Source organism: Mesoplodon densirostris, chromosome 3 (assembly GCF_025265405.1).
Source record: "Mesoplodon densirostris isolate mMesDen1 chromosome 3, mMesDen1 primary haplotype, whole genome shotgun sequence".
Classification (NCBI taxonomy): Eukaryota; Metazoa; Chordata; class Mammalia; order Artiodactyla; family Ziphiidae; genus Mesoplodon; species Mesoplodon densirostris.
The window spans coordinates 64,305,094-64,330,092 of record NC_082663.1 but is presented as its reverse complement, the minus strand read 5'-3'; the positions used below and the strand labels follow the sequence as shown (position 1 = coordinate 64,330,092).

The window sequence follows — 24,999 nt, the reverse complement described above, 5'->3', positions numbered from 1 at the left end:
TAACCCCTTACAGGATTAGGAAAGGAAAAATTAATCTTCTAAGGAGTTACATTGCTGTCATCAGAAGAAGAAAAAAAAAAAGCCATTGATCTTTATGGTCAACAGGCATTCCTGCCTTTGAGGAGGTCTGGTTAATGTATAATGCAGGTGCACATCGCACGTAAGGGAGGACCCAGTACAGGCAGGGAGTGTGTTATGCTAAATTTTCTTGTCCTGCCTTAAAACATAAATTTTATTCCATCAATTCTATTTTTAATTTTGTAAGGAGCCACCATACTCTTTTCCATAGTGGCTATACCATTTTACATTCCTGCCAAGAGTGCACAAGGGTTCCATTTTCACCACATCCTCACTGACACTTGCTATTTCTAATGAGTTGATACCTCATCGTAGCTTTGATTTGCTTTTCCTTAAAGGTTAGTGATGTTGAGCATCTTTTCATATGCTTTTTGGCCATTTTTCTATCTTCTTTGGAGAAATGTCTGTTCAAGTGTTTGCCCATTTTTTAATTAGGTTTTTAAAAACTGTTGAGTTGTAGGAGTTCTTTATATATTCTGGATATTAACCCTACTGAGGTATATGATTTGCAGAATGTTTTTTTCTCATTCCTTAGTTTGTCTTTTTTCCTGACTCTTTTTGTTTGTTTGTTTTTAAGATATTGGGGCTGAGAGGGATTTAGTGACCTGTGAAGATCACACATATCTTTACTGGAGCCTTTATTGGACTTGAACATGTGTCTCTACTCTTTACCTAATCTCCTTGTTTCACTATCTCACCCCATTCTCTAACATTTGGTCACATCAGCGTAAACAGTAGTTTGTCCTATGGCAGTTGATACTGTGTAGGCAAAGAACCAAGCAACAAAATGTTAACTGGTTCTTTGGATGACCCAGCCTCTTGCTGCCATCCCCTGTCAGTCCTCCTCTCCCACTATCCAGCGGGGATGCTTATAGAGATACAGAACATACCTGGGTGCCTTTAGTTACATTCATTAGCTAATTAATTAATTTAATTTATTTTCACCATCATATCCTGCTTAAAATGTTCTTTTCTGTTCCTTAAAATGTTTTTAAGAATCAGAACGTTTTCCAAAGGCTATTTACTTACTTTAACAACTGACAACTGGTGGGTTTTTCTACCACATTTTAAAGAAGAGACTAATTATATGGAGCAGGCTTCCGTGCTCTCCAAATTAATCCCAAAGCACTGATGCTAATAGATTCAGGCCACCGTCTAGTATGGTGCTTGATACAAAGTAGGCCTCCAATAAATATTTGTCAAATAAATGTTGCAGTGCTACGGCGAAAGGAGAGGATTTGTAGGGAAAGCCGGTTCAATTGTTTGATTTAGCAGGGAAAGAGGAGCAGTATTTTCCACATTATAGCCTCTGTGGAAATTGATTTTATTGGTCTCATTCTTCATGTCTGAGGCTTTGGGACACAGCATCCTTGGGAGGAAGCAGGAATAAATCTCTTCAGAAGAACACAGCAAGCGCAAGCAGCCTTTCTCTCTGGATGTTGAAGAGAGCCAAGATTTGGGCCCTTTTGATCAAAGCAACTTGCTTCCTCACTGTATTATGGGAGGCTATGAAAAAGGGTCCTTCAAGAAACAATAAAACTATTTGGCTTTTCAACCTAATATCATTTCAACAATGACGCTTGAGTAAATCACTGAACTTTCCTGGGCCTCAGCTTCCTCTCATCAAACAACAATAGAGTCGAACCAGAAGAGCTATTCTCCTTGGGCTCGAAAATGCTATATTTCTATTTTAGTATTCCATGTGAAAGAAAATCTGGAAAAATAAACCGAGCAGGTCCAAGAGTTATATGTAAATACTCTATTTTAAATCAGGTCCTCACAGTCGTTAAAGTTTATGGAGAACTTAAACAGAATTTCCCCCTCGTTCTGGTTTTTATTTCAGTCATTATCTCTAACTTGTACTTTCAGTTTATAACCTCAATTACACATTCAATATGATATATATCTCATACATATGATTAGGTTCTAATGTGAGAGTATCATAAGAATATTTCTAGTCAGCTGAACATTTGATTTCTCTTGGTTAATGTGGTCCTGTTGTCTGGCTGCCGACCCATCTCTGAATATCCTTCCTATGTTTAGGGGGATTTTCCCATTTTAGGAGTCTTGCCTTCCCAAGGTAGAATTCCCCAAATTCACTTTCCCAGCTTTCCTGACAGCTAGGATGCAGCAGGCCTGTGGCTGAGGCCCTCCTAGTCACATACAGCAACTTGAGGGTCTGAGTGAGACACGGTGGGTATGAGGAAGCAGGCATCAAGTGGACCCCTATTCAGGAATGGGTGTGGCCACGGCAGCAGTGATGGGAGGGGTGGTCTTTGTATCTGGTGTCAGCAGTGGCGTCACCGTGGACTGCTTTGAATGTTGTTTAATCAGATCAGGCTGACTCTGGCCCTCCTGGGGTTTCTTTGAACTTCTGCCTAATCGTGAGTAAACCCTTTCCTGCTTAAACTTGGTAGAGTGGTTTCTGTTGCTGGCAAACAAGAACACTGACCGATAGAATTTATTTTCAACGTGATCTCTTATGTGTCCAGGACCTAAGTATTTACTTTCCAAGACAAAAAATAATCTTCAAGTTATCTGTTCTTAAACTCAGTTTTTGTTAGTCCATAAAATAATATGACAGACGCTTTAGTAACAGTTATTTATTTATTCAGCAAATCTTGTGCTCAGGGCTGAAAAGGATACAGTGATTAGTAAGTCACCAGCCCTGTCTCTGAAAGCTCACATCTGTTTCAAAGCTGAGCATCTATTGCTGGATGACGTAATAATTATAATAACGTTTAACATGAATGAGTACTTACCCTGCTCCAGGCACATGTGTGAACTCATTGAATTGTCCCAACAACTCTAAGAGTAGGTATAGTCCTTATTCCTACAGATGAGGAAAACAAGGAGCTTCCCCATGCTAAGCCACATAGCAGCAAGGCCACATAGCTAGTAAGCAGCAGAGCTGAGATTCAGACTCAGGTCATCTGGCCCCAGACCACACATTCTTAACACCACTCCATGGCAGTAAGTTTGCACTGCTCTGAGTTTCAATTTAGATAACATCATGTTTGAAACTGTTTCCCTCTCATTATAAAATTGAGAATCAGCAGTCACAATTGGATAAGGAAAGAGTAAAGACTCCTCCCTCTGGCCTTTTTTTTTTTTTTTAAGATAAAACTGGGCCCCCAAATGGACCATAACATTTCCTTCAGTTTCCCTGGGCACAGCTGAGAGAGACCAGAACTTTCAAAAAGACAATTTAAATCCTACACCTCTCTTTCCTTGCTCTGACCTCTTTGTGGCTTGTTCTCAACACAACAGCCAAAGTAATCCTGTCCTCTCTTGGTTCAAAACCCTCCAGTGTCCTCTCATATGAATCAAAGCCAAAATCCTTGTTAAGGTTGCCAAGTCCTGACCTAATGTGACTTCCCTACTTTCCAGATCTCAGCTCCTGTCACTCTCTCCTCTCTCACTGTGTCCCCAGCAACCCTGACTCCTTGGCTGTTCCTCGAAAACGTGGGGCAAGCTGGCTACCTCAGGCTTTGACCTTTCTGGACTTCTCTTCTCCAAGATATCCATGTGTTACTGTCCTTACCTCCTCCAAGTTTTTTCTTGAAAATAACCTTTTTACTAGGGGCCCTCTCTACCTAATATTTCAACTTCACCTCACTGAAGTAGGTTCTAGGATGACCAACTTTGGCCTAGGAGAGAGGGATTTCCCAGGACACAGGACTTTCGGTGCTAAAACTGGGTTTGTCCCGGACCAATCAGTCCACTTGATCACCCTGTGTAGTCCCAGAACAGTGCCTGGCTCATAACAGCCTTAATAAATATTTCTGGAAGAGAACGCATGAATGAACGAACGAATAGGTAAGAGAAATAAGCACTCTTAGAGGGGAGTGTAGGCGGGTGTTTATTGCCCCTGCAATCAGAACATATAGGTATATCTGTTCATCATAGCCACTTGTAAGGCTTCTTCAGCATGGAATAAAGCCCAACTTTCATGAATAGGGAACCAATATTTCTTAATCTCCTAATCAGAAAAGTATGATTTATCATTTTGCTGTTGCTAAAAGTAGTTTGGAATAGTGTGTCCCACACTCATCTTCTCAAGAAACAGTTAGAATGGCCATGTTGGCTTTACATTTTCTTAGACTTCAAAGTGGTTTCCATATTTTAAACGGCAACGATGCATTTTTAAAGGTGTGGTTTTTTCCATTGTTAATGATTCTGAGTGCCAACTCCCTCCTCTACCTTAACGCTTCCTCCATCTACTCCAGCCAGGACCTTCCTGGGGTTGCCCCGAGCCATTCTGCTTGCATAGCATGCCCTTCCAATTCCTGATGCCCCCTATTTTCTCACACCAGTCTCCCCAACTTCAGCTTTTTCAAACGAACACAATCTGATGCCGGTCTGTCATATGTCAGGTACTTGTTCTTCAAAATATCTTTGGCAAGAGAATTCAACAAAGCAGCATAAGTCAGTGGCTTATTCGTCTTTGCATCCCTTGACCCTAGCTTGGTTGGTCCATTCATTCACTCAACCAACACATCTTTTTTGAGTCCTGTAATGTGCCAGGTAATGGGAATACATCAATTAACCAGATATTTTCTCTGACCCCTCTAGTAGGGGACAGGCAAATAAACAGGAATGATAAAGGGAGTATTAAAACTGCATTGTACTTATTCATGATAAATGTAGGGTATTTTGGAAGCACATGGGAGGGGTGCAGTAACTACCAGAGGTCAAGCACTAGGAAAATGTTATTTGAATAACAAATGGACGAGTGAGTGGCTGAGTGAATCAACGAATGAATGAGTGAATATAATTGGTATGAGAGCACAGCATCTTCATGGTATGTAGTCACCATCACATGGGAAGGTGTTTCTCCAGCTTCACTGTTTTGAAGAGCCCAGCTCGTATGAATCCCTGTGATGAAAAATATAACTTTTACTTCCCCCTTTCTCCTCTTCTCCTTTCTCTTCTGACCAAATAGCAGGAATGAAAGGAAATGTGGGGGCCAGCAGTGCTACAGTCAGCATGCCCCATCTACTTTGCTCAACACTCTAAGAAAATAACCCTGATGTCAGGCAAAATTGCACCCTTCTGAAACTCTTCAGCATTTTCATTATTGATGAGACAAAATATCTGCTCGACTTCAAGGCAGCTGGTTGTACAGCCAAAACGGGTTGCATAACTTTGCGTGCAGTTTTGCTTAAGGGTATCAAATCGTGGCTGTGTCCATCGTGAAGCAGGAATTGTTTTTCCAAGTGAACTTCACCTCTTAGTTTCAGCACATCTCTTCGATCCCTTGTGATGGTTTCCATGCCAGCAATTTGCCCGTCTGCATTGCTGTTGCTACACACAGCACTACAGGGTTTATCAGAGGGCCATCTACTGTTCCCGGTAACTCCCTGGTACAGTAAACATCTGCTATGGAACTGGAAAGAGCTAGTTCAAACCAGCTTTTCTTAGTTTCACTGATCATTTTTGACTTTTTACAATGACCTTTTTCTTAATTTCTCTATACCAAATCAGAACCTATAGGAATTTTGCTTTTTAAGGAAACCCTCATTTTTATATGTTAAAATAGTTAAAGTGAATTATAAATAGTAATTTAACATTTTAGTATGCATTAGAAATTCTTATCTCTAAAAAGTAAGGAAAAAATTAATTCTGATTCATTAATACCAAGTCCATATTAAATTTTTCATAATTTGTACCCAAGAGGCCTTTTATAGTAGGTTTGTCAAAACTAGGATCCAATACGAGACCATGAGTTGCATTGGTTTGTTTTATACACGTGAGCACTCCCAATACACGGATCTGTGGAATGGACCAGGCCAGCTATCCTAGAGCATATATGATTCACCTGATTGTTTCCTTGTGGAGTTATTTACCTTGTTCCTAGATCACCTGTATTTCCTCTAAATTGGAAGTGAAATCCAAAGGCTTGATCAGATTCCACTCAGGCACCTTTGGCTGGTACATCATTGCTGATATAGTGTTTCTCATTCTGTATCACAACAGGAAACTCATGAAATCTGATTTTCCCTCTTGCAATCAGAAACCTTGATATAAATTTTAAAATTATAAAAATTAAAAATTTTTTATTTCATTGAAAAAGTAGTAACTACCCATATTAACACATTTAGACACTAAGAAAGGTATCAGAGAAAACGAAGTCTTCCTTCTACACCATACTTTCAATCACTTGTCTTCCTTTCATAAGAGGGAAGCATTCTTCCCAGAAATATTCTACACACGCATGATGGGAGCATACTTTCATTTAGAACTTATCTGGGAGGTCCTTCTTCTTCAGTACATGTTGAGCTCAGGTATTCTGCTTCTTTTTTAATTAAAAAAATTTAAAAAAAATTTTATTGAAATATAGTTGATTTACAATGTTGTATTAGTTTCAGGTGTACAGCAAAGAGATTCAGTTATACATATATATATATATATATTCAGATTCTTTTCCATTATAGGTTATCACAAGATACTGAATATAGTTCCCTGTGCCAAACAGTAAGTCCTTGTTCTTTATTTTATATTGTAGTGTGTTAATATCTATTGTTAATCCCAAACTCCTAATTTATCCCTCCCCCACTTCCCCTTTGGTACCATAAGTTTGTTTTCTATATCTGTGAGTCTATTTCTGCTTTGTAAATAAGTTCATTTGTATCATTTTTTTTTAGATTCCACATGTAAGCAATAGCATACGATATCATAGCATGTATTCCTTTTAATGGCTCCATGGTTTATCATCCTGTACACGTTCCATAAATCACTTAACTAGTATTTCACTGATGGATATTTTGGCAGTGTCCAGACTTGTGCTTTTGCACAAATATGAAAATAAGTGTAGGCTACATTCCTAGAGATGACATTGCTCATCCAAGGGTGTGTGAATTCTAAATTTGGATAGGAATGGCCAAATTGCTTTCCAAATAGCTTGTACAAGTTTACACTTCTACAAAAAGCATATGTACGATAGTGACTTTTCCTTTACACTCTCAACAACACAAGATATTATCATTTTTTTGTTTTTGTTAATGATAGGTGAAAAAAGGTATCTTCTTGTTTTCACATGCATTTACCTAATTTTGAATGTGTTGCATATCTTTTCCTATATTTAATAGGTTAAGGAAATCTATTTTCTGATTTATAGGTTAGGGAAAATCTCCCTTGGTATATCAAATGTATGTAAATATTTGTGGCAGGATACTAGGATTCAGATTGCTTTAATCTGTAAACTATTATTATGCATAATAATAGTTTACAGATTAAAAAGAAAGATTAAATTATTATTCTTTCTGCCCCTTTTTCCTGCACTGGAAAGATAAAGAGCAAATATTTTCCCTACCTCCAATAAGGGTGCCTTTAGGAAAGTGGACCTCATTTCTCCATTACTTTTGGTCTAATATCGTGTTATATCAACAGAGCAAGAGGGAAAGAGGTTTTTCAGAAAACTTAAAAGGTTTTGGGCATTGGGGGAAGTGGGGAAGAGACAGTATGAGCTGCACGTGGGCCACAGGAGCTGAGAATTGATCCCCAGAAGTTTCCAAAGAAGGGAGAGGACCTGCTTCCTGGGAAGGAAAGAGTCAAGTTGGGCCTGTGGTTCCTTAAGTACCACATTAAGGAATAATGTATCAGTGCTCAGAAGCTGCCTGAACTCCCTGTCAGTGCCTGCAGACTCACTACCCAGCACCTCACATCCTCTCTACCAGGTGCCCTGTGCTTCCTGTGGCACCTGACTCACAGCATCATATCCCACAGTGAAAGAAAGAGTGATGGTCAAGCAAGGGTGATGATGCTAGTACTGACCCCAAGGCTTTGCTTGGTCCCTAGCTGGGTACATCTCCCTCTCAAAACACCTGTAAGCCCAAGAAAACGGCGTGGAGTTCTGAAGGCCAATCACATAGGAGAGCCCTCCTCACAACATCTACATAGGTGGGAGGATGGTTGAACTAAGACAACTTAAGTCCCCTTTACAGGAATAGTGGTTACTAACCCTCGTTACACATTATTCCCATTTGACTTTACCTTTGTTTAGAGTATTTTGGGTTTTGTGCACACACTTAATTTTATATGGTGAAATTTATGTTTTTTTTTTCTTTTATGGCTTTTCTCTTATGGACTTATATTTAAAACTTTGATCAACCTTGAACTTGTTCTAAGAGATCTAACTTTTTCTTCCTAGGTTACTGACCAAATGTCCAACATTATTAAAAAAGCAAGCTTTCCTCACTAACCTGAAATACCTCCTTTATCAATCCAGCTTTCCCTTACTGACCTGAAATAATACCCTCTTTATCATACATTAACATTTATATATATACATATATGTTCTACTGAACTTTTTTTTAATACAAGTATCCAGTGGCTTTAATTACTATGTTATATATAGTGGTTATCTGGCAAGGCCACACCTTCCTCACTGTCTCTCTTTATCTAATATTCTCATAACCCCTAGAATATACCCCCTGCCCCCATGTGCACTTGAGAGTTTGCATGTCTATTTCCCCTCAATACTCATGATTTTTTCCCCTTGGGGTTATATTACATTTATTAATCAATTTAGAACAACTTTGTATCTTAAAATATTGTCTTTCTCTTTATGAGCATGTGTGTAGATTTATTCATCTTATTTTGCATCCTCAACTTTCCTTCAACAGCTCTTACACAGTTTTTGTAATATTATTCCTAGATATTTAATCATTTTGCTGAAAAAATAAAATAGATCTTTATTTCCACTATACTTTCAAAATCATTGTCAAGTGTATATAGAGAAGCAATGACTTTTGTATATAAAATTTTTAACCCGTCACTTTACTGAATTCTCCTGTTGTTTGTAAGAGCTTTCCAGATGATCTTCTTGAGATTTCTAGCTATATAACCATTTCATCTACATAAAATATAATTTTCACTTTTCCATTATTTTTAATTATCTAAATGTATTTTCTAGGCAATAACAGTGGAGGACTGAGCATACTTTTCTGACTTTATTTTGGGGCATAATTATTAAATTGGAGTTAGAACCACATGCTTTGAAATACTTTTCCCCAATATGTTTTTATTATTATCTATAATAAAATGTGATCCAATTACTATATAAATTTTGAATCTTTCAATCTAGGAAGTTATTTTTTAAGGACTTTATTTGTACCTGTTTGTCTCTTGGAAGTTTTATCAACTTCCATCTCATCAACATTCTATTCTGAGCATTGCACTTACTAACCCAAAATGAAACCTGTGTGTTTCATAAATGTAGGTTGGCTTTTGTCATATATATATATATGATAGAGAGGAGAGAGAGAGAGAGAAAGAGAGAGAGAAGCAAGAGCCTGGAACATAAGTAATAAATGCTTGTTGTTATTACTATTCCAAAGAATGTCCGTAAAATTTAAAGTATTCAAACACTTTTATAAAAGGTAAATTATTTTTAATTTCATTGTTACAAATTGATACATTGTTTTGAAAAATAGAATTTAGCATGTAGCAAATAGCTCAAACATAAGTCAAGAAAATATTAGACCAAGATAGATTTGAACTCTGACTTTTAAAAAGGTCTTCCAAAACTGTTTATCTATTTTTATTTATTTTAAACAATTAACATAAGTATCTCATTGAGCATCTATTAGTATGCCTGGCACAATGATAAATACTTTAAGGAAAAATATAAGAAGCATATCACATTGTCCTTGTCCTTAGTAGTTTATAATCTAGCTATTTGTGATTATATAGACACATTTTAAAAATTCTGGGACCTAACACCTTTAAGTAAAATCATCTCTGAAAGTAATCACTTTGGAAGGTTATATGATTATTTCAAAAAATCCTAAAACAGTTTTTGCATCTTTTCCTTTGTGATTGCCTTTGGAGTCATTATACAAATCATTTAAGAAAGGCAGACTCATTACTTTCATTTTAGTTTAGAACGCTGCTCTATCCTCCTTCTGTACCTAGTTTAGTCTCCGTAATTAATCACTGGGTTTGTTGCTCACAGACTTCGTTATTTTAAAATCTCAAATTCACCCTAAAAGACAAGTTTCACTCTTCTTGATTCCCTTCAAAAGCATGTCCTGTAGCATTACTGGACAGTAAGTACCTGGAGGACGAGAAGCCTTTCGCATCAGCTTTGCATCTCCCCCAGCATCCTGCTCTGAGCTTAAGCACAGCAGGAATGCAATACTCATCCTGTGTTGAATTGACAGCACATTAGCTGTTCAGCAGCTGGAGACATCAGGGTGGCCTGAGGATAGAGGCGAGGAAGGGTTCCAGATGGGGCTTGAGGGGGATTTCTTTCCATTCTGCTATTTCAGTGTTTTCTTTCATTACTCCTTAGGCGTCTGGCTTTGACAATGAAGGACAGAAAGGTCTGCCTGAAGCCGGCAGCAGATTCTCCCAATACTCCCTTCTAGCCCTGTGTTTTAAAAAATATATAGTTAACCGATTAAAAGATTCATGTCTATTTTATGAGTCCAATACTTTATATATATATTGGCTAAATACTCGTAAGTTTGGTGGATGACCAGGCTAAAGTAGAATTTCAGTTTCAACATACAGACAGAAAAACTATGCCCATATCCATTAATTCTAGGAGTCTTTCTACATTTCTATGCTCAATAACAATCACTGGGTTTCATACCACCTTTCAGAAAAAGACAACATGTTTGAATTTTACATGTTTTTGTGAATTATATTCATTCGGAAATTTCTAGCAGGGTCCTTCTAGCTCTGCTCAATATTTTAACATAATGACAAGTATATGAAACCAGTTTTAAATGTAATGAGACAAAGTATAATTCTTCAAAAAGTAACCAAAAACAGAATACAAATTAATTTGTCAGTATTTGTGCCTTGTTTTTAGACAAAGAACACAAAGGTTCCTGGTCACAGACCTTTGTGTTAAATGCATTTTTATAGTTTTTTCCATTTTACCTATGAAACAATGAATAAACCAATATTTTTGGATGATGAAAATGTCAGAAATCTGGGGTGTCTACAGGCTTCTGGGTAATCACAAGTTTTTGAGAACATCAGTATGTTTGGGAGTTTAGGGTACAAGGAATGTCTGGCTTTATTCTATAGAATAATGTTTTATTTGAAATTGCTAATGAATTTTAAGGATCCCTAGACAGTGTTTATTTAAAAAAGCCATTTCTCACTTAACTGAACTATTTTAATCATCATCAAAGTATCCTTTCCTCACCTTTTAATTATATTTCTTTTTTAAAGTCATTTTATTTAATTAGTTAACTTATTTTTTGGCTGCGTTGGGTCTTCGTTGCTGTGTGCGGGCTTTCTCTAGTTGCAGTGAGCGGGGGCTACACTTCATTGCGGTGCGCAGGCTTCTCATTGCGGTGGCTTCTTTTGTTGTGCAGCACAGGCTCTAGGTGCGCAGGCTCAGTAGTTGCAGCACACGGGCCCTAGAGCGCCTGGGCTCAGTAGTTGTGGTGCACGGGCTTAGTTGCTCTGAGGCATGTGGGATCTTTCCCAGACCAGGGATCGAACCTGTGTCCCCTGCATTGGCAGGCGGATTCTTAACCACCATGCCACCAGGGAAGTCCCTATATTTCTATTTAGTACTTTTTTTTCTAAGCATGAGACCTATAAAAAAAATCTTCCTGGATAAATATCCATACCTCCCCGAAGAAATGTTTGCCTAAATGATTTCTTGCCTACTTCTACAATCTAAATTAATTTACGTTAGGAACGTTGTCCTAAATGTTCAAAAATGAAGACTGTTCTAAATTCTACTGAAATGGATAAAGAAGTACATAATGGATTAAAGACATAACAGCTCTGATTAGAGAAGAGCAGAAATTGTGGTTAGTTTCTAAAAGATGGAAAAGATTGACAGGTGAGAGAGAGAGAGACAGAGAGAGAGAGCGAATGATTCAAAACAGAACAGTAATTCAAGGAGCCCCCAGAAAAATACCTTCAATAATAAAGTGATTGATTGTAACAAACAGTATAATTTAGATATTGGAAGACCTTAGAGAAGGTGAAGGTCTATTATTCTTCTTTCAACAATAAAAAAGAAAGTTAATTAGAAATTCCTATAAAACCAAACATTGTACAAAGAAAGTCCAACTATGAAGCAAATTAAAATATGGCCTGAGTTTGGACTATGGATGAAATCTAAGAGGAGAGAATCAATTTGACCTTAATGCTTGGAACGTTCTCTCACAAGGGGCTCAGGTTTTGTAAAATAGGTTTATTTCTCTTTCTCTTGGTTCTGCAATGAATAATGTTTAGAAAATAGTGATCAGGGTACCAGGATATTAGATTGGAAATTTTATTGGTGGCACAAGATATGATAGATATCAGGTATTAAAGCAAGACAGACACTCTGCAGAAGTTTCAAAGTAGTTGCCTAAGAGCCAGTCAGATGACTCACTTGACTCTACACTGGAAAATCTAGATCACAGAGACCAAAGGGTCAGCTACTTTGTGAGTGAAGATAGTGTGGTTAAATTGGGATCAGACCACACTCTCAGTTTGTCTCCTTAAAGGAAAGATGAAAAGTCTTCTAGCCAGTTTTGAGCCTAATAGGAGAGAGGGAGCCAGCCTGGGCATATTTAAAATCAGGCTCAAGAGAAACACCAGGAAGGAAAATGAGACTCCCCAAAATAGTGTATATCTATAGTGACCTGCTGAGAAAGTTGGGATCTGAGGGCGAAGCAGAGAAAATTTTTCAGAGAAAAATGCAATGCCTGTGGCATGAGAAATACAGACAAAAGTTTCCAGTGGCAGCCTCTGAAGAACTGTAAATACACTCATGAGGATCTGCCAGGCCCAGAGAATGTGGTCTTCCTAATAGGGTATCAATTAAGCAATACAAGTTTACTCCCTTTTCCATCTGCTGTCCTCTCTCTTTGAATCTGAAGAGGTCAGAAACGATGATTAGCAATATGGGAAGGGAGGGTTGGAAGCATAAGACAGAGAAAGATCAGACTGGCCTTCCCTGGTTTCCTGCATATTGAAATCTCCTGCTGGCAAAAATGAGATTTTCAGTTTGAAACATGTTCCAAGTCTTGATTTCACATGGAATTGAACACTTAATTACTGAATTGCCACTGTGTTTGCTTATACTGTGTTTGGTTATAAACCTTGATGATGTAAAAGTAGTTGTATACCTTAAAGAAACCAAGAGGTAGATGAGGGAGGAAAAGTAGAGGGAAATGGAGGAAGGCAATTCTTATTTTACAGAGAATGGAATCAAGAGATACTGCCTCATACTGATGGATTAAAAAACAAGTAGTTAAACATGAAATTCAAACTTGTAAAGATCACCTACAGAACAAGCAAAAATGTAATAAGTCCAATTTGTGAAAAGGAGATCAGGGCAAGGGGGAAGATTATGTGATTTAAATCCCTCAGCTTTCATAAAGGGTAATTACCACTTAAAATGGATAAAACAAGAAATAGAAAAATAAGACTTTAAAACATAAATGGCAAACAGGTTACCCCTGGAATGGGATGGGTGTCAGAAATGGGCGGCTTTTACCTTTCATTTTGTATACTTCTATACTTTTGAATTTGTATTACCATGTGCATGCAAAATGCTAACAATAAATAAAATGAGATTAGAGGAAAACAGTAAGTTAACTTAAAAATTCCTACCTGGCTCTAACCCAGGGTTTGGTGTGTGTGTTGAGACCACTTCCCCAGCTGCCATGTTTGTCAGAAGACGGAGGCAAAAATCCCCTTTCCGGGGCCAGCTCCTCTGCAATGGCCCTGATGTGGTAGGGCTCAAATCCACAGCACCCGCCTATGTACCTGACCCCCAGGTTGTAGGCCTCTCTGGCATATTTTTGAATATCCCATCTGGTTGCAACTCTGGGCTCCAGTGCTGTAATACAATAGTTACGGCACTTCTGTTACCATCTCTATTTTCAAACAATCGATGCTCAAGGGGTATTTTCCTTTTTCAATGAAGAAACTATAAATTTTAGAGTATGAATTCCTCAGATAGCTAATTTTTGGTTAACACTGACTGTCTTTGTCTTATACAGTCTCGTATCGTAAGTCTGTACCGTAGTTGTTCATTATAGCCATTTCCGTTTTGTCACAACAAGAAACCACAAGGTCTCTAATATGTGCCTGAGCTTACCGAAGGGATATTCGGGGAGATCCACAAACCCTCCTTTGCCACAGTCGGGCATGTGGAACCCCAGGGGCTGCACCATCAAGTGTGCTTTCAGTCCTGCAGCCCATAGGCCTTCCTTCATGAGTCTCATTGTCTTCAGGCTGGTCCAGGGCCCAAATCGGCAGTTCACACCAACAATTGAAGCCCCTATGCAAAGAAATACATTTATTTACTTGTTTCACAATTTATTTACCTGTTTATTTTTTAAAATTGAAGTATAGTTGATTTACAATGTTGTGTTAGTTTCAGATGTACAGTCAAGTGATTCAGTTATACATATATACTTTTTCAGATTCTTCTTCATTATAGGTTATTACAAGATATTGAATATAGTTCCCTGTGCTATACAGTAGGTCCTTGTTGTTTATCTATTTTATATATAGGAGTGTGTATCTGTTAATCCCAAACTCCTAATTTTCCCCTCCCCCCTCCCTGTTTCCCTTTGGGAACCATAAGTTTGTTTTCTGTGTTTGTGAGCCTATTTCTGTTTGGTAAATAAGTTCATTTGTATCATTTTATTAGATTCCACATATAAGTGATATGATATTTGTCTTTCTCTGTCTGGCTTTGTTTCTATACACTAACAACAAAACATCAGGAAAAGAAATTAAGGAAACAGTCACATTTACCGTTGCATCAAAAAGAATAAAATACCTAGGAATAAACCCACCTAAGGAGGCAAAAGACCTGTACTCCAAAAACTATAAGACACTGATGAAAGAAACTGAAGACAACACAAACAGATGGAAAGATATACAGTGTTCTTGGATTGGAAGAATCAATATTTTTAAATGACCATACTACCCAAGGCAATCTATAGATTCAGTGCAATCCCTACCAAATTACCAATGGCATTTTTCAGAGATCTAGAACAAATAATTTAAAAATTTGTATGAAGACACAAAAGACCCTGAATAGCCAAAACAATCTTGAGAAAGAGGAACAGAGCTGGAGGAGTCATGCGCCCTGACTTCAGACTATACCACAAAGCTACAGTCTTCAAAACAGTATGGTACTGGCACAAAAACAGACACAAAGATCTTTATTTTCTTTTTTAATAGTTGGAAGGTGTCTTAGAAATTAGCTGTCCCCCTCCACCTCCTAAGTTTTACAGATAAAGAGATCGATTCCAATTAATGTTTTTATTTCCGAACTGCTCTCCCAATGTTAAGAAACATTTCATAAACAATAACTGAACTGCTTATCACATCATGGGTCCACATTACCTGCCCTCACCAGCTTCACAGCACATTCTCCAGGTGTTACACCATGCATGTCTCCCTCTGGGCCTATGCACATGGTGGCTGCCACGGGTTTTCTGGCTTCTTTTAAGACTTCCACAGCCCACACAGCTTCTTCAGCATGTTCAAAATACTAAGAGAAAGTTCATGTTCTTCTATTGGTCCAAATATAAAGCAGATTTTGAGTGGTAGACCACAAATGTTACAAAAACAGCTATAAAAATTACCAAATATATGTGATAAAATGTGCTAAGAAATGTGTCTCTATCAGACTGACTACAGAATACTTTTCTGAGTAAATATTTTAATTCCTTTAACAACAACATATAGGTTTTCATTCAGATATCATACTAAAAAAAGGTTTTAAAGTAACTGAGTATTTAAAATCATACTTTTGAAGGAACAAAAGTTTTGCTAATAAATTTTGGACTCATTTTTTATGGAACTTGGGTGATCTCTGCAGAATAATTGTTTATCATGCTTTACAATTCAAAATACTTTTATATTCACTTCTAGTTCGATATTCTAAACTGCTCCATAAAGTAAGAAGGGAAATCTGATTATTTCCCCAGATGAGAACATCGAGGCACAGAGAAGGGAGGGGTAGCTACTGAGTGTCTTTGCCAATGGTAGACAGGACACCTTGTCTGGTAAACCCAGGCCATTTGCAGGGGTGCTTCCCAGGAAACCCCATAAGTGCCACAATTGAAAAGCTGAACTTAATTTAAGTAAGCGGAGAAAAGCTAGCAGAAATCTCCCTGTTTCTTCCTTTTTGACTTAGATTCTGCAGAAGCAGTGTGTGAGGAATGGCAGAGAAAGTCAACAGAGAGATTCTTAAAAAAACAAACTTGTGTTCTCATCCATCTGGAGAACATATAGGGCAGAGTTTGTGTTCATTTCTGTAGATGATTTTTTCCTGGTGGGTTAGCCAGGCTTGGGTAGCCCTAAGCCTTGGGAAGGTTGACGTAGCAAGGTTTTCAGTAAGTTTAGTAGGGCGATTGGGGAACTAGCAGTTGGGAGGCTATTGTCCTTGTTGGGGGTGAAGAGCTGGGTTGAGGCCTTGACTCTAGATGGTAGCAATCATGATGGGAAATAGGGAGATGGGAGAAAGAGGATATTCCAGGCCTTCATATCCAGTCAGTGACAATGCTTATTGATTCTAACTTCAAAATATCGCTCAGATGTTATAGCTTTAGTGAAAGCAGAGATGGGAGTGAGCAAGGCAGGGATGGAGGAGGGCAAGGAAACTACTACTTAGCACTGAGTGTTAATGGTGAGGCCTGAGCAGCCACCTACCCTCTAGGCTTTACTCCCCAACAGCCTCTATCCTCCCCACCACAGCTCCTTCCAGCCCTGCCCCTTTAATGCTAGGCTTACCTCTGCAATCAGGAAGTCCACATTTTTCCTGGCAAAAACCTCTAGCTGTAGTCGAAAAAGTTTTTTAATTCTAGCTTCATCCTTGTGGTGTTTGTACAACGATGTCTGGCAGATCCCCCCTGCTACCAAAGCATCACCTTTGTTGGCTACTTCTCTGGCAAGGTCACAGGCAGCGGTGTTTACAGCTTCCCACTGAGGTTAGACAGCAAGAGTACACATGGTGAGCCTGGCATTTTAAAGGTGAGATATAATAGATATCAAAGGGGGCAATGAGCAAGTAGCTTGAGCACAAGTCACGGGTTTAAACTGCAATTCGAGAAGACCAGCAGAGTTGGGTATCATCTCCTCTACTCTCAGTGAGCTTGTATGTCCATATTGTACTTACCACACTGGATTTTAGTAAATGCTCATTTGTTTGTCTCCCATGCTTGACTGTGAGCCACTTCAGAATAGTGTCTATGCCTTTGTATCATCTTTGTATCTAGCATAGAGAATGGACTATAACAGGTACTCAATAAATGTTGGTTGGTTGAATGAATAAATGGGCATTAACGTTTACAAGTATTAATACTTTATATTTGCAGAATATCTCATAATACTTCCACATCCTTACCCACTTTTCTCAACAACCCTATGCATGTAAGCATCAGTTATCTCCATTTGGCAGAGTAAACCAGTGCTCCATGCCTTTAAGTGTCTAACACAAAGTCACACAAACAATAGGTGGCAAAGTTGGGTATAAAACCCAATTCTCCTCATTCCTAGGCCAGTGCTGTGTTCCCTAGGACCGCCCTGTCTCCACATGGACAAGTCAGAAAAGAAGAATGTGAAATGAGATGATAACAAGAGCATCTATAAAGTGTTCTTTCCCTACAAAAACATATCACAGAAGGATGGTCATGCCCTTCTAATGGCATATTTTCTCCCAGTCCTACCCCCTTCCCTAGATAAAGAGACAGAAAATGCTTATTTATTTAGTACATATATGTTTACATCATGATTAATTACTGGATAGATATTTTATGTGGAGGAGTTTGTAATAAAGTGTAGTAACACATCAGGTCAATTCCATGGATTCCCATCAAGAGGTTATTTTTATTATAGATGATCCCTCTCCCCGCCCCTCCCTGCTCCCACCTGCCCCATTATCATTTACCTGACTTTCCATTTTGTCCTCACTGGCAGAAAAGGTGAAAGTCTGCATGACATTTGATCCCGCTCTCAAGAATTCCATGTGAAGCTGACGAACTACAAAGGAGTTGTTTTTTCCATTGAAATTAAAAAAGTAAAAATCACAGAAGCTATCATTTTCAGCGGCAGCTCATCCACTCACATCTCTTTCAATCATACACAATTTCAAATCTGGTACTTATAAAGAAATTCAGATTCAGGTCAGCAGAATTTAAGGGCAAGGCAGAGTCTATACCAAATGGGGGCTGTTTAGAGTAGCCTCATGTTGACCTGCCAGTGGGCCCCATGGCCTGGTGCAGTCACATGCAGACACTAAGGCCCAGTTGGCCAACTGTCCCTTGGTCTTTTGGTCTAGAGAGGGTTTATTCATTTGCCGGTGTCATGAAGGGTGTAGCTCATCTGCTTACAGTCAGCACTGGGGAGCCCTCAAAGTAGGATGAGGGAATTCTCACAGTGGGCAGAATGCATATGGGTGGCACCCCCATCAAGTGTATTCAATAGCAAGCAGCTGGGGAGACGCAGTCAGGGAGCTTTCCTTGGCCCATCAGAACCTCCTTCCTCTCTCTTCATCTCCTCCCCACCTCAGTCTTTATCCTTGTTATTTCAACAGTTTCTTCCTGGTTGAGCAAAGAAGAATTTTCTAAAATTAAGAATGAGTTCTTCTTGGGTCAGATGAAATCTTCCTGCTAACACCAGAAAGACAAAATTCTGTCCTACCATATAACTCTGGGTGTCTGATGAAACAGTAATCATGGCCATTGGGTACTTATATGGGCATTTCAAGTGGGTTAATTCACAAGTCCTCACAACCAGCCCATGTCATGCCCCCATGTGACAGATCAAGAAACGGATCCTCAGAGATCAAATGACTTGTTCAAGGTCACGCAGCTGGTCAGTAGATGGACCTAGACATGACCCCATGTTTGTCTGATACACTGTGTATATATGAATAAAATCAGAGTGGATCAAAAGTTCCATTCCCAGCTTGTATCCCGTTTCACCCATATCTTCTTTGGCTTTATTTCCCACTTTCAGTTAGAACAGCAAATATAAAAAAGAGCAAACATAGAAATAAAGTTCCAATTTGATGTTACTAACCAATCCTATCACAGTTTCTACCTCCAACTCTTTTTTTTTCAGCCAGGAGGATGAGGTATAACTGTGTTTATTTCTTTGTCCCTCCCCTCCACTCAACAGAACCTGGCTGTCTACTGTCTATATTCTGTTAAGCTGGTGGTTACCATTAATCGTCCCTACCAAATGTACTGTTTTAATATCATATGCAAATTAGCCAGAAGGATGAATCTGAAGCAATAACAGTTTTACTATGTTAAGGAAACTCTTGAATATACAAGATAAATATTCATGGAACAAATATTGGTATGTATATTTTAGCACTCCCTGAATATGAGGATGCAAGTGTGTGTGTGTGTGTGTGTGTAGAGGAGAGAGGGGAGGAGAGAGGAGCCCTTTCTTCAGCTCGTGTACTGCCACTGTCTCCACATCTTGGCAGTTTTGGCAAGTGAAACAGTCCCTAGAAAATGCTCACAGAACTTCCCTGATGGCGCAGTGGTTAAGAATCTATCTGCTGATGGGGCTTCCCTGGTGGCACAGTGGTTGAGAGTCCGCCTGCTGATGCAGGGGACACGGGTTCATGCCCCGGTCTGGGAAGATCCCACATGCCGCGGAGCGGCTGGGCCCGTGAGCCATGGCCGCTGAGCCTGCGCGTCCGGAGCCTGTGCTCCACAGCGGGAGAGGCCACAACAGTGAGAGGCCCACGTACCACAAAAAAAACCCCCCAAAAAAACCAAAAAAAAGAATCCATCTGCCAATGCAGGCATCACGGGTTCAGTCCTTGGTCTGGGAAGATCCCACATGCCGAGGAGCAACAAAGCCCATGAGCCACAACTACTGAGCCCATGAGCCACAACTACTGAGCCCGTGTGCCACAACTACTGAAGCCTGCACGCCTAGAGCCCATGCTCTTCAACAAGAGAAGCCACCACAATGAGAAGCCTGCGCACCACAACAAAGAGTAGCCCCCCCTCGCCGCAACTAGAGAAAGCATGCACGCAGCAACGAAGACCCAGTGCAGACAAAAATAAATAAATAAATAAAACAAATTTATTTTAAAAAAAGAGAAAATGCTCGCTTTTATCTTCTCTCAGTCAGATTTAAGCAAAATGTCACCCAGATAAACACTCAGGGGTGATGCTGGCACCGACCTGCATTTGGATGTTCTACTACGGCTTCTGAAGTCCAGAGTCCGGCCTTCACGTAGCCCCTCTTCTCCAGAGTTATGAGAAAGCTGCCGTCTCCAACCACAACCTCCCCACTATCCAGACGTTCCAAAATGCCCTGAAGAAGAGAAAGAAAAATCACCTAAGACCCCTCTTTTTTTTTTCTAAAAGCAGTTTCTAATTTTAGGAAAGGTGGTACAATGCTCTCACAGCTCCAGTTCTGTTGAAATCATCCGTGCCTAATAGTATTTCAGAAAGATTGAGAATACTCTATTATTGGACAATCTAGGTACTTGTTTTGTGCAAAGTTCTGTGACTATTTTTTCTCAAATACAATTTAATCTGAGTCAAATTGTAGTTAGAGTGCTGATTCCATAATGGTTATTTTGGTTTTTCAAGATGTTTGTGGCAGACACTGCTAGTCACCTAATGTGCATTTTTTTCTCCTCTTCTTTGCTAATATATTTTGTTTGGGGAGACAATGTCCCCAACTTAAAAAAAAAAAATCCTCAGGCTCCTTTGCTGAGTGGGGTGGCCATGTGACACAGTGGTGGCCAATGGGAAATAAGTGAAAGTCTGCTGAAGATTTCTAGAAAAGTTTTGCTTTCCTGATACAGATGCCCACTCCCTTCCCTCCTGTCCCTTTTTCTCTGTCCTGTCTGGAATGTCAACTTAAGCCCTGGAGGTATAGCCATCACCTTGCAGCCATGCCACCGAAAGCCACACGCAGGCTGATAACCGCAGCCTGGTGTCTTAATGACATCTTGGAGTAGCTGCAGAGGCCGTGGACGGTGACCGTCCGCTAGACCTCTCGTTAGGTGAGAAAAATAAACCTCTTTTGTGTGTGAACCACTGGACATAATCCTATTGGACACAACATTTTATAATTATACCCTACATTTTCCAGCATGTTCACAGACACGTTATCATTTGGTACTCTTAACAACTTTGGGAGCTAGGCAAGGCGGATAGTTTTTATTTCCACTTTATAAATGAGGAAGCTGAGGTTCAGAGAGGCTAAGTGACTTGCTCAAGATCACAGAGCTCAGTAAGTGAAAAAGCAGACATCAGACCTTCTAAATTCCTAACCTAGTCTCTATTTACCACCTTTCTAGTCAGCCCACCCATAATCTGAATATAAGGTTGCATCCAGAGCAGTTATCCAAAGCTATGGTTTCCATTGTCTACAAAGTGTTTCCCCAGATACCTGAATGGCTCGCCCTCTGATTTTCTTCAGGTCTTTGGTCAAGTGTCATTTTTTCAGAGAGAACTTCCCTGCGATTTATAAAAACTGCAAACACCCCCATGGGGATCCTTATCCCTCTTGTATAGACTGCATTAGTTGGAAGATACAGCCTTTTGTTGAAAATACCAGCCAGTTCCTCTCAGCCCTGCCTACAGCTGGACACAGAGCAGTGCATGAATGGGGGAGGAAAGGCTCCCGCTGCCCCTTCTAACCAGTCATATCTGCAGCCCAGGAAGGTACATTAGAAGCGGTTGCCCTGAGGCTAAGTACCAGGCCACTATCTCCACCACATCTCCATTTTCCTGTGGAGGGAAGTGGAATGGAGCTCAGCTCTGTTAACCATAAACACTATTTTGACAGAGAGAGCTCCTGACTCTGGTTATTTTCCCAGGTTTTATATCTAAAGATGAATTTTAGCTGAATGTAGAAGAAATGTCAATGTATTCTATGGTTCTCACCTCTCTCCCTACTCCCTCCATGAAATGAAATTTGCTCTTTTCATTTTGGACTTTCAAAATAGGAAAATGACTTAAACTTTCAGCTTTCATTGAGACCTTCCCACATGCCAGGTCCAGTTCTAGGCAGGAGGGGTAAATGCTGGAATAAGACATGGTCCTTGCCCTCAAGAAGCTCCAAGTCTGGCTACCTTGGGGAAGGCCATTAGGTCAACAGATTATCACAGCACAGTGTAATAAATGTTGCAGAGGGACATAGAAGAGAGAGTCAGAGGTATCTGCATCTTTCTAAAATTGCATCTTGAAAATCTAACACATTCAATGAAGTTAACCAGATTAACCTCATCAGATTTAATACTACACGTCAAACAATGCCTCTAGAGGGGAAAAACATTAACACACAATTTGGTTGTTCTAGGTTAGTCTCTTACCTCCCACCTCCATCCAGTCTGTCATAGGTTTACACCAGGCATATCTATTCAACACATCTCACATATGTCCCCCCATCCTCACTGCCGCTGGGCTACTGAAATGGTCTCCAATTCACTGCAGCCCACTCTAAACTATCTTCCATTGCTGCCAGAGCAGAGCTTTGCCTGACCTACTCTTATTCGTGATTACATCCTCCTTTGTCTCCTGCTTAAGTTCATACATCCTCTATTCCTGCATCTATCACCTGTGCTGCGTATCTGGTTACTTTCCTGTCACCTCTGTTTGGCTGTAAGATGCTTGAGGCTCTATCTCTATCACCTCATACAGCACTTAACAAAGAGTAGGCCCTTAATAAAATATGCCAAGAGTTAGCAGATGGACAGGACTGTTTTGAAAATGGCACATACCTCACATATGCTATAAGCTTGGTCCTGACAAGGAGGAAAAAGATGATACTCTTTACTAGAAAATTAGCTAGGATTTTAAGAAAATGACAGTGCAAATTTTGACTGTTGCCTTCATGATACCAAGTAAATGTAAGGCATTTTGATCTGTTATCTGGATGTTTGTCCAACATTTTAAATTTTGCCAGTTTTCTAAACAGCCATTAGCAAAATAAGTAAATTATCAATATTTGAATTCAGAGCATCTTTTAGCCCCTCCTTCACCACTAGACTTACCACCTCAAGTTAACTGCTACACCTATATGATCTAAAGCCAGCTCTAGAATGACAGAATTGTGTAAAATAAAGAGCACTGTAAATTATTTGCAGTATATTTACATTTTCATTCCATCTTCCCTTTCAGTGTGGCAGTGACTCTGCGTTGGATCTGATGGTGATCTCTGAGAGGCATTTATGCCCTCCTTTTGCAGATAACAGTATCTAGACCTCTTGGATTTAAGATCTGGCTTCAGAGCACCTCTATTCATACACAGAGGAGTAGACCAACTTCACCCTATGGCAGGAAGCTGCCAGAGGTCCATCTGCCTGAAATTGCCACCAGGACTGCTCTTTTGGATTAAAGAAGCAATTGGAGGTGTCCTCTGTAGCAGTTAAAAGAATTCTTAAAATGCACCTGTTAGCTGAGCAGAGAGGTGAGGTTAGCTCTGCCCCACTAACATTTTAACTCCCACGTACACATTAACATGAATTCTCATACGATAATCTTGGTGTTGCAAAGAGCAGAGGCCAGGAAAAATAGAACAGGGACAGCATATTTTTTAAAAACCTTTAAAAAAAAGAACTGTAAAAGTGAACATAGTATTAGAGAAAGTTCAGAGAAAGAAGTCAGCACAATGTTCCTTGCTTCTTTTTCTTTTTATCATGCTCATTTGCTTCAATGCCCATATTTTACCTTTATGATCAGAAAAGCATAACCAGAATATGTTTTTTTGTTAAGTTTTTTAAACCTATATTCCACATCTTATGTAACTACTACCATTATTGTGTCCTTCCTTACAGTGTGTGTATAAATATTTTATGTAGTTGGGATCAGTCTGTGATATATCTCCTTTTGTAACTTAACATTGCAAAGCACTTTGCCTGTTCCCATACTTAGCTTTTTAATTGGCTGCCTAATAACTTATTACGTGGATGCACTTTATTTACGGAGCCCACTATTGCAGGGCATCTTGGTTGTTCCTATCTTTTTAGTATTACTAAATAAAACGGTGGTGCACATCCCCTCTTCCTTGCCCACCCTCTCTTCTGAATTAGGGAGCACAGGTGGGTTGCCTCGAGGAGTTTGGAGATGTCCCGCGTCCAAGTTCATGCCCTTTTCCTAATTTTGTTTTGTCACCCCTTCTCCCCACCACACACACATCCAGCGTAAAAATGGGGGAACAGGGCGACAGCTGGCGAGCAGATCGGGAAAGGGGAGCCGGGAGACCCAGACTGCGGCGTGAGATGAGGCGGAGGCCCCACCCCTGGCTCCGCGCACCCCACCCTCCATGCCCGCCGCGGGTCTAGGGGTGTGCATGCCCGGGACCGGTTTCAAGCCAGTCCGAGGCTTGGGAGACCAGGCAACGGCCCTTCCCAAACACACGAGGGGCACGAGCACTGGGGCCATTGAGTCGAAGAGCTGTAGGTGCGGGCGGGCGGAGGGCAGGAAATGTGAGCGCGGCCGGAGTCCGAAGGCTAGACTTCAAACCCCTGCTCCACCTGGACTAGATCGGTGACCCTGAGCTAGCTGACGGACTCTGAGCCTCAGTTTCCTCACCTATAAAATGGGAATAAACGTGAAGAGGAGATAAGTTGCATGAAGCACTCGCGCAGTGCAGGGCAGCGAGTCAAGGCTCCATAAATGCTACCCAATATTGTTATCTCATCCTGACACCTAGGCAGTACCGTCGTCCAGGCGATTCGCGAGCGGGTAAACCGAGGCTCAGAGCCGTCCAGGTGCCTCGCCCAGGCCGCAGAGCTTGATTAGGGGCTGAGGTGAAGCCCCGCGGCCAGGAGGGCTGAGTACCTCCCGGGTTCCCCGAAACTCACCTTCTTGGCTCTGGGGCTTCCGGCCAGTGCCATCGCGCAGCGGCTGTGGCGGGCGCTGAGTGGCGGGCAGCGCAAGGAGCCAGAAGCCCGCCCCTCGCCGAGGGGAGGGTCTCACCGCCTCCCGCCGGCCCCGCCGCCCC

The 24,999-nt window shown here is 40.3% G+C and overlaps 1 protein-coding gene across 1 annotated transcript; it reads right to left on the bottom strand.

The window, feature by feature from the left end:
* Positions 1-10,371: 10,371 nt before the first annotated feature.
* On the bottom strand, positions 10,372-24,892 carry BHMT2 (betaine--homocysteine S-methyltransferase 2). The gene is made up of 8 exons (XM_060091782.1): positions 24,860-24,892; positions 20,220-20,352; positions 17,960-18,051; positions 16,804-16,995; positions 15,412-15,559; positions 14,150-14,332; positions 13,660-13,888; positions 10,372-10,453 (listed from the first exon to the last, which is right to left on the bottom strand). The coding sequence occupies exons 1-8, from the start codon at positions 24,890-24,892 to the stop codon at positions 10,372-10,374; spliced, it is 1,092 nt and encodes a 363-aa protein (XP_059947765.1).
* Between the last annotated feature and the right edge of the window lie 107 nt (positions 24,893-24,999).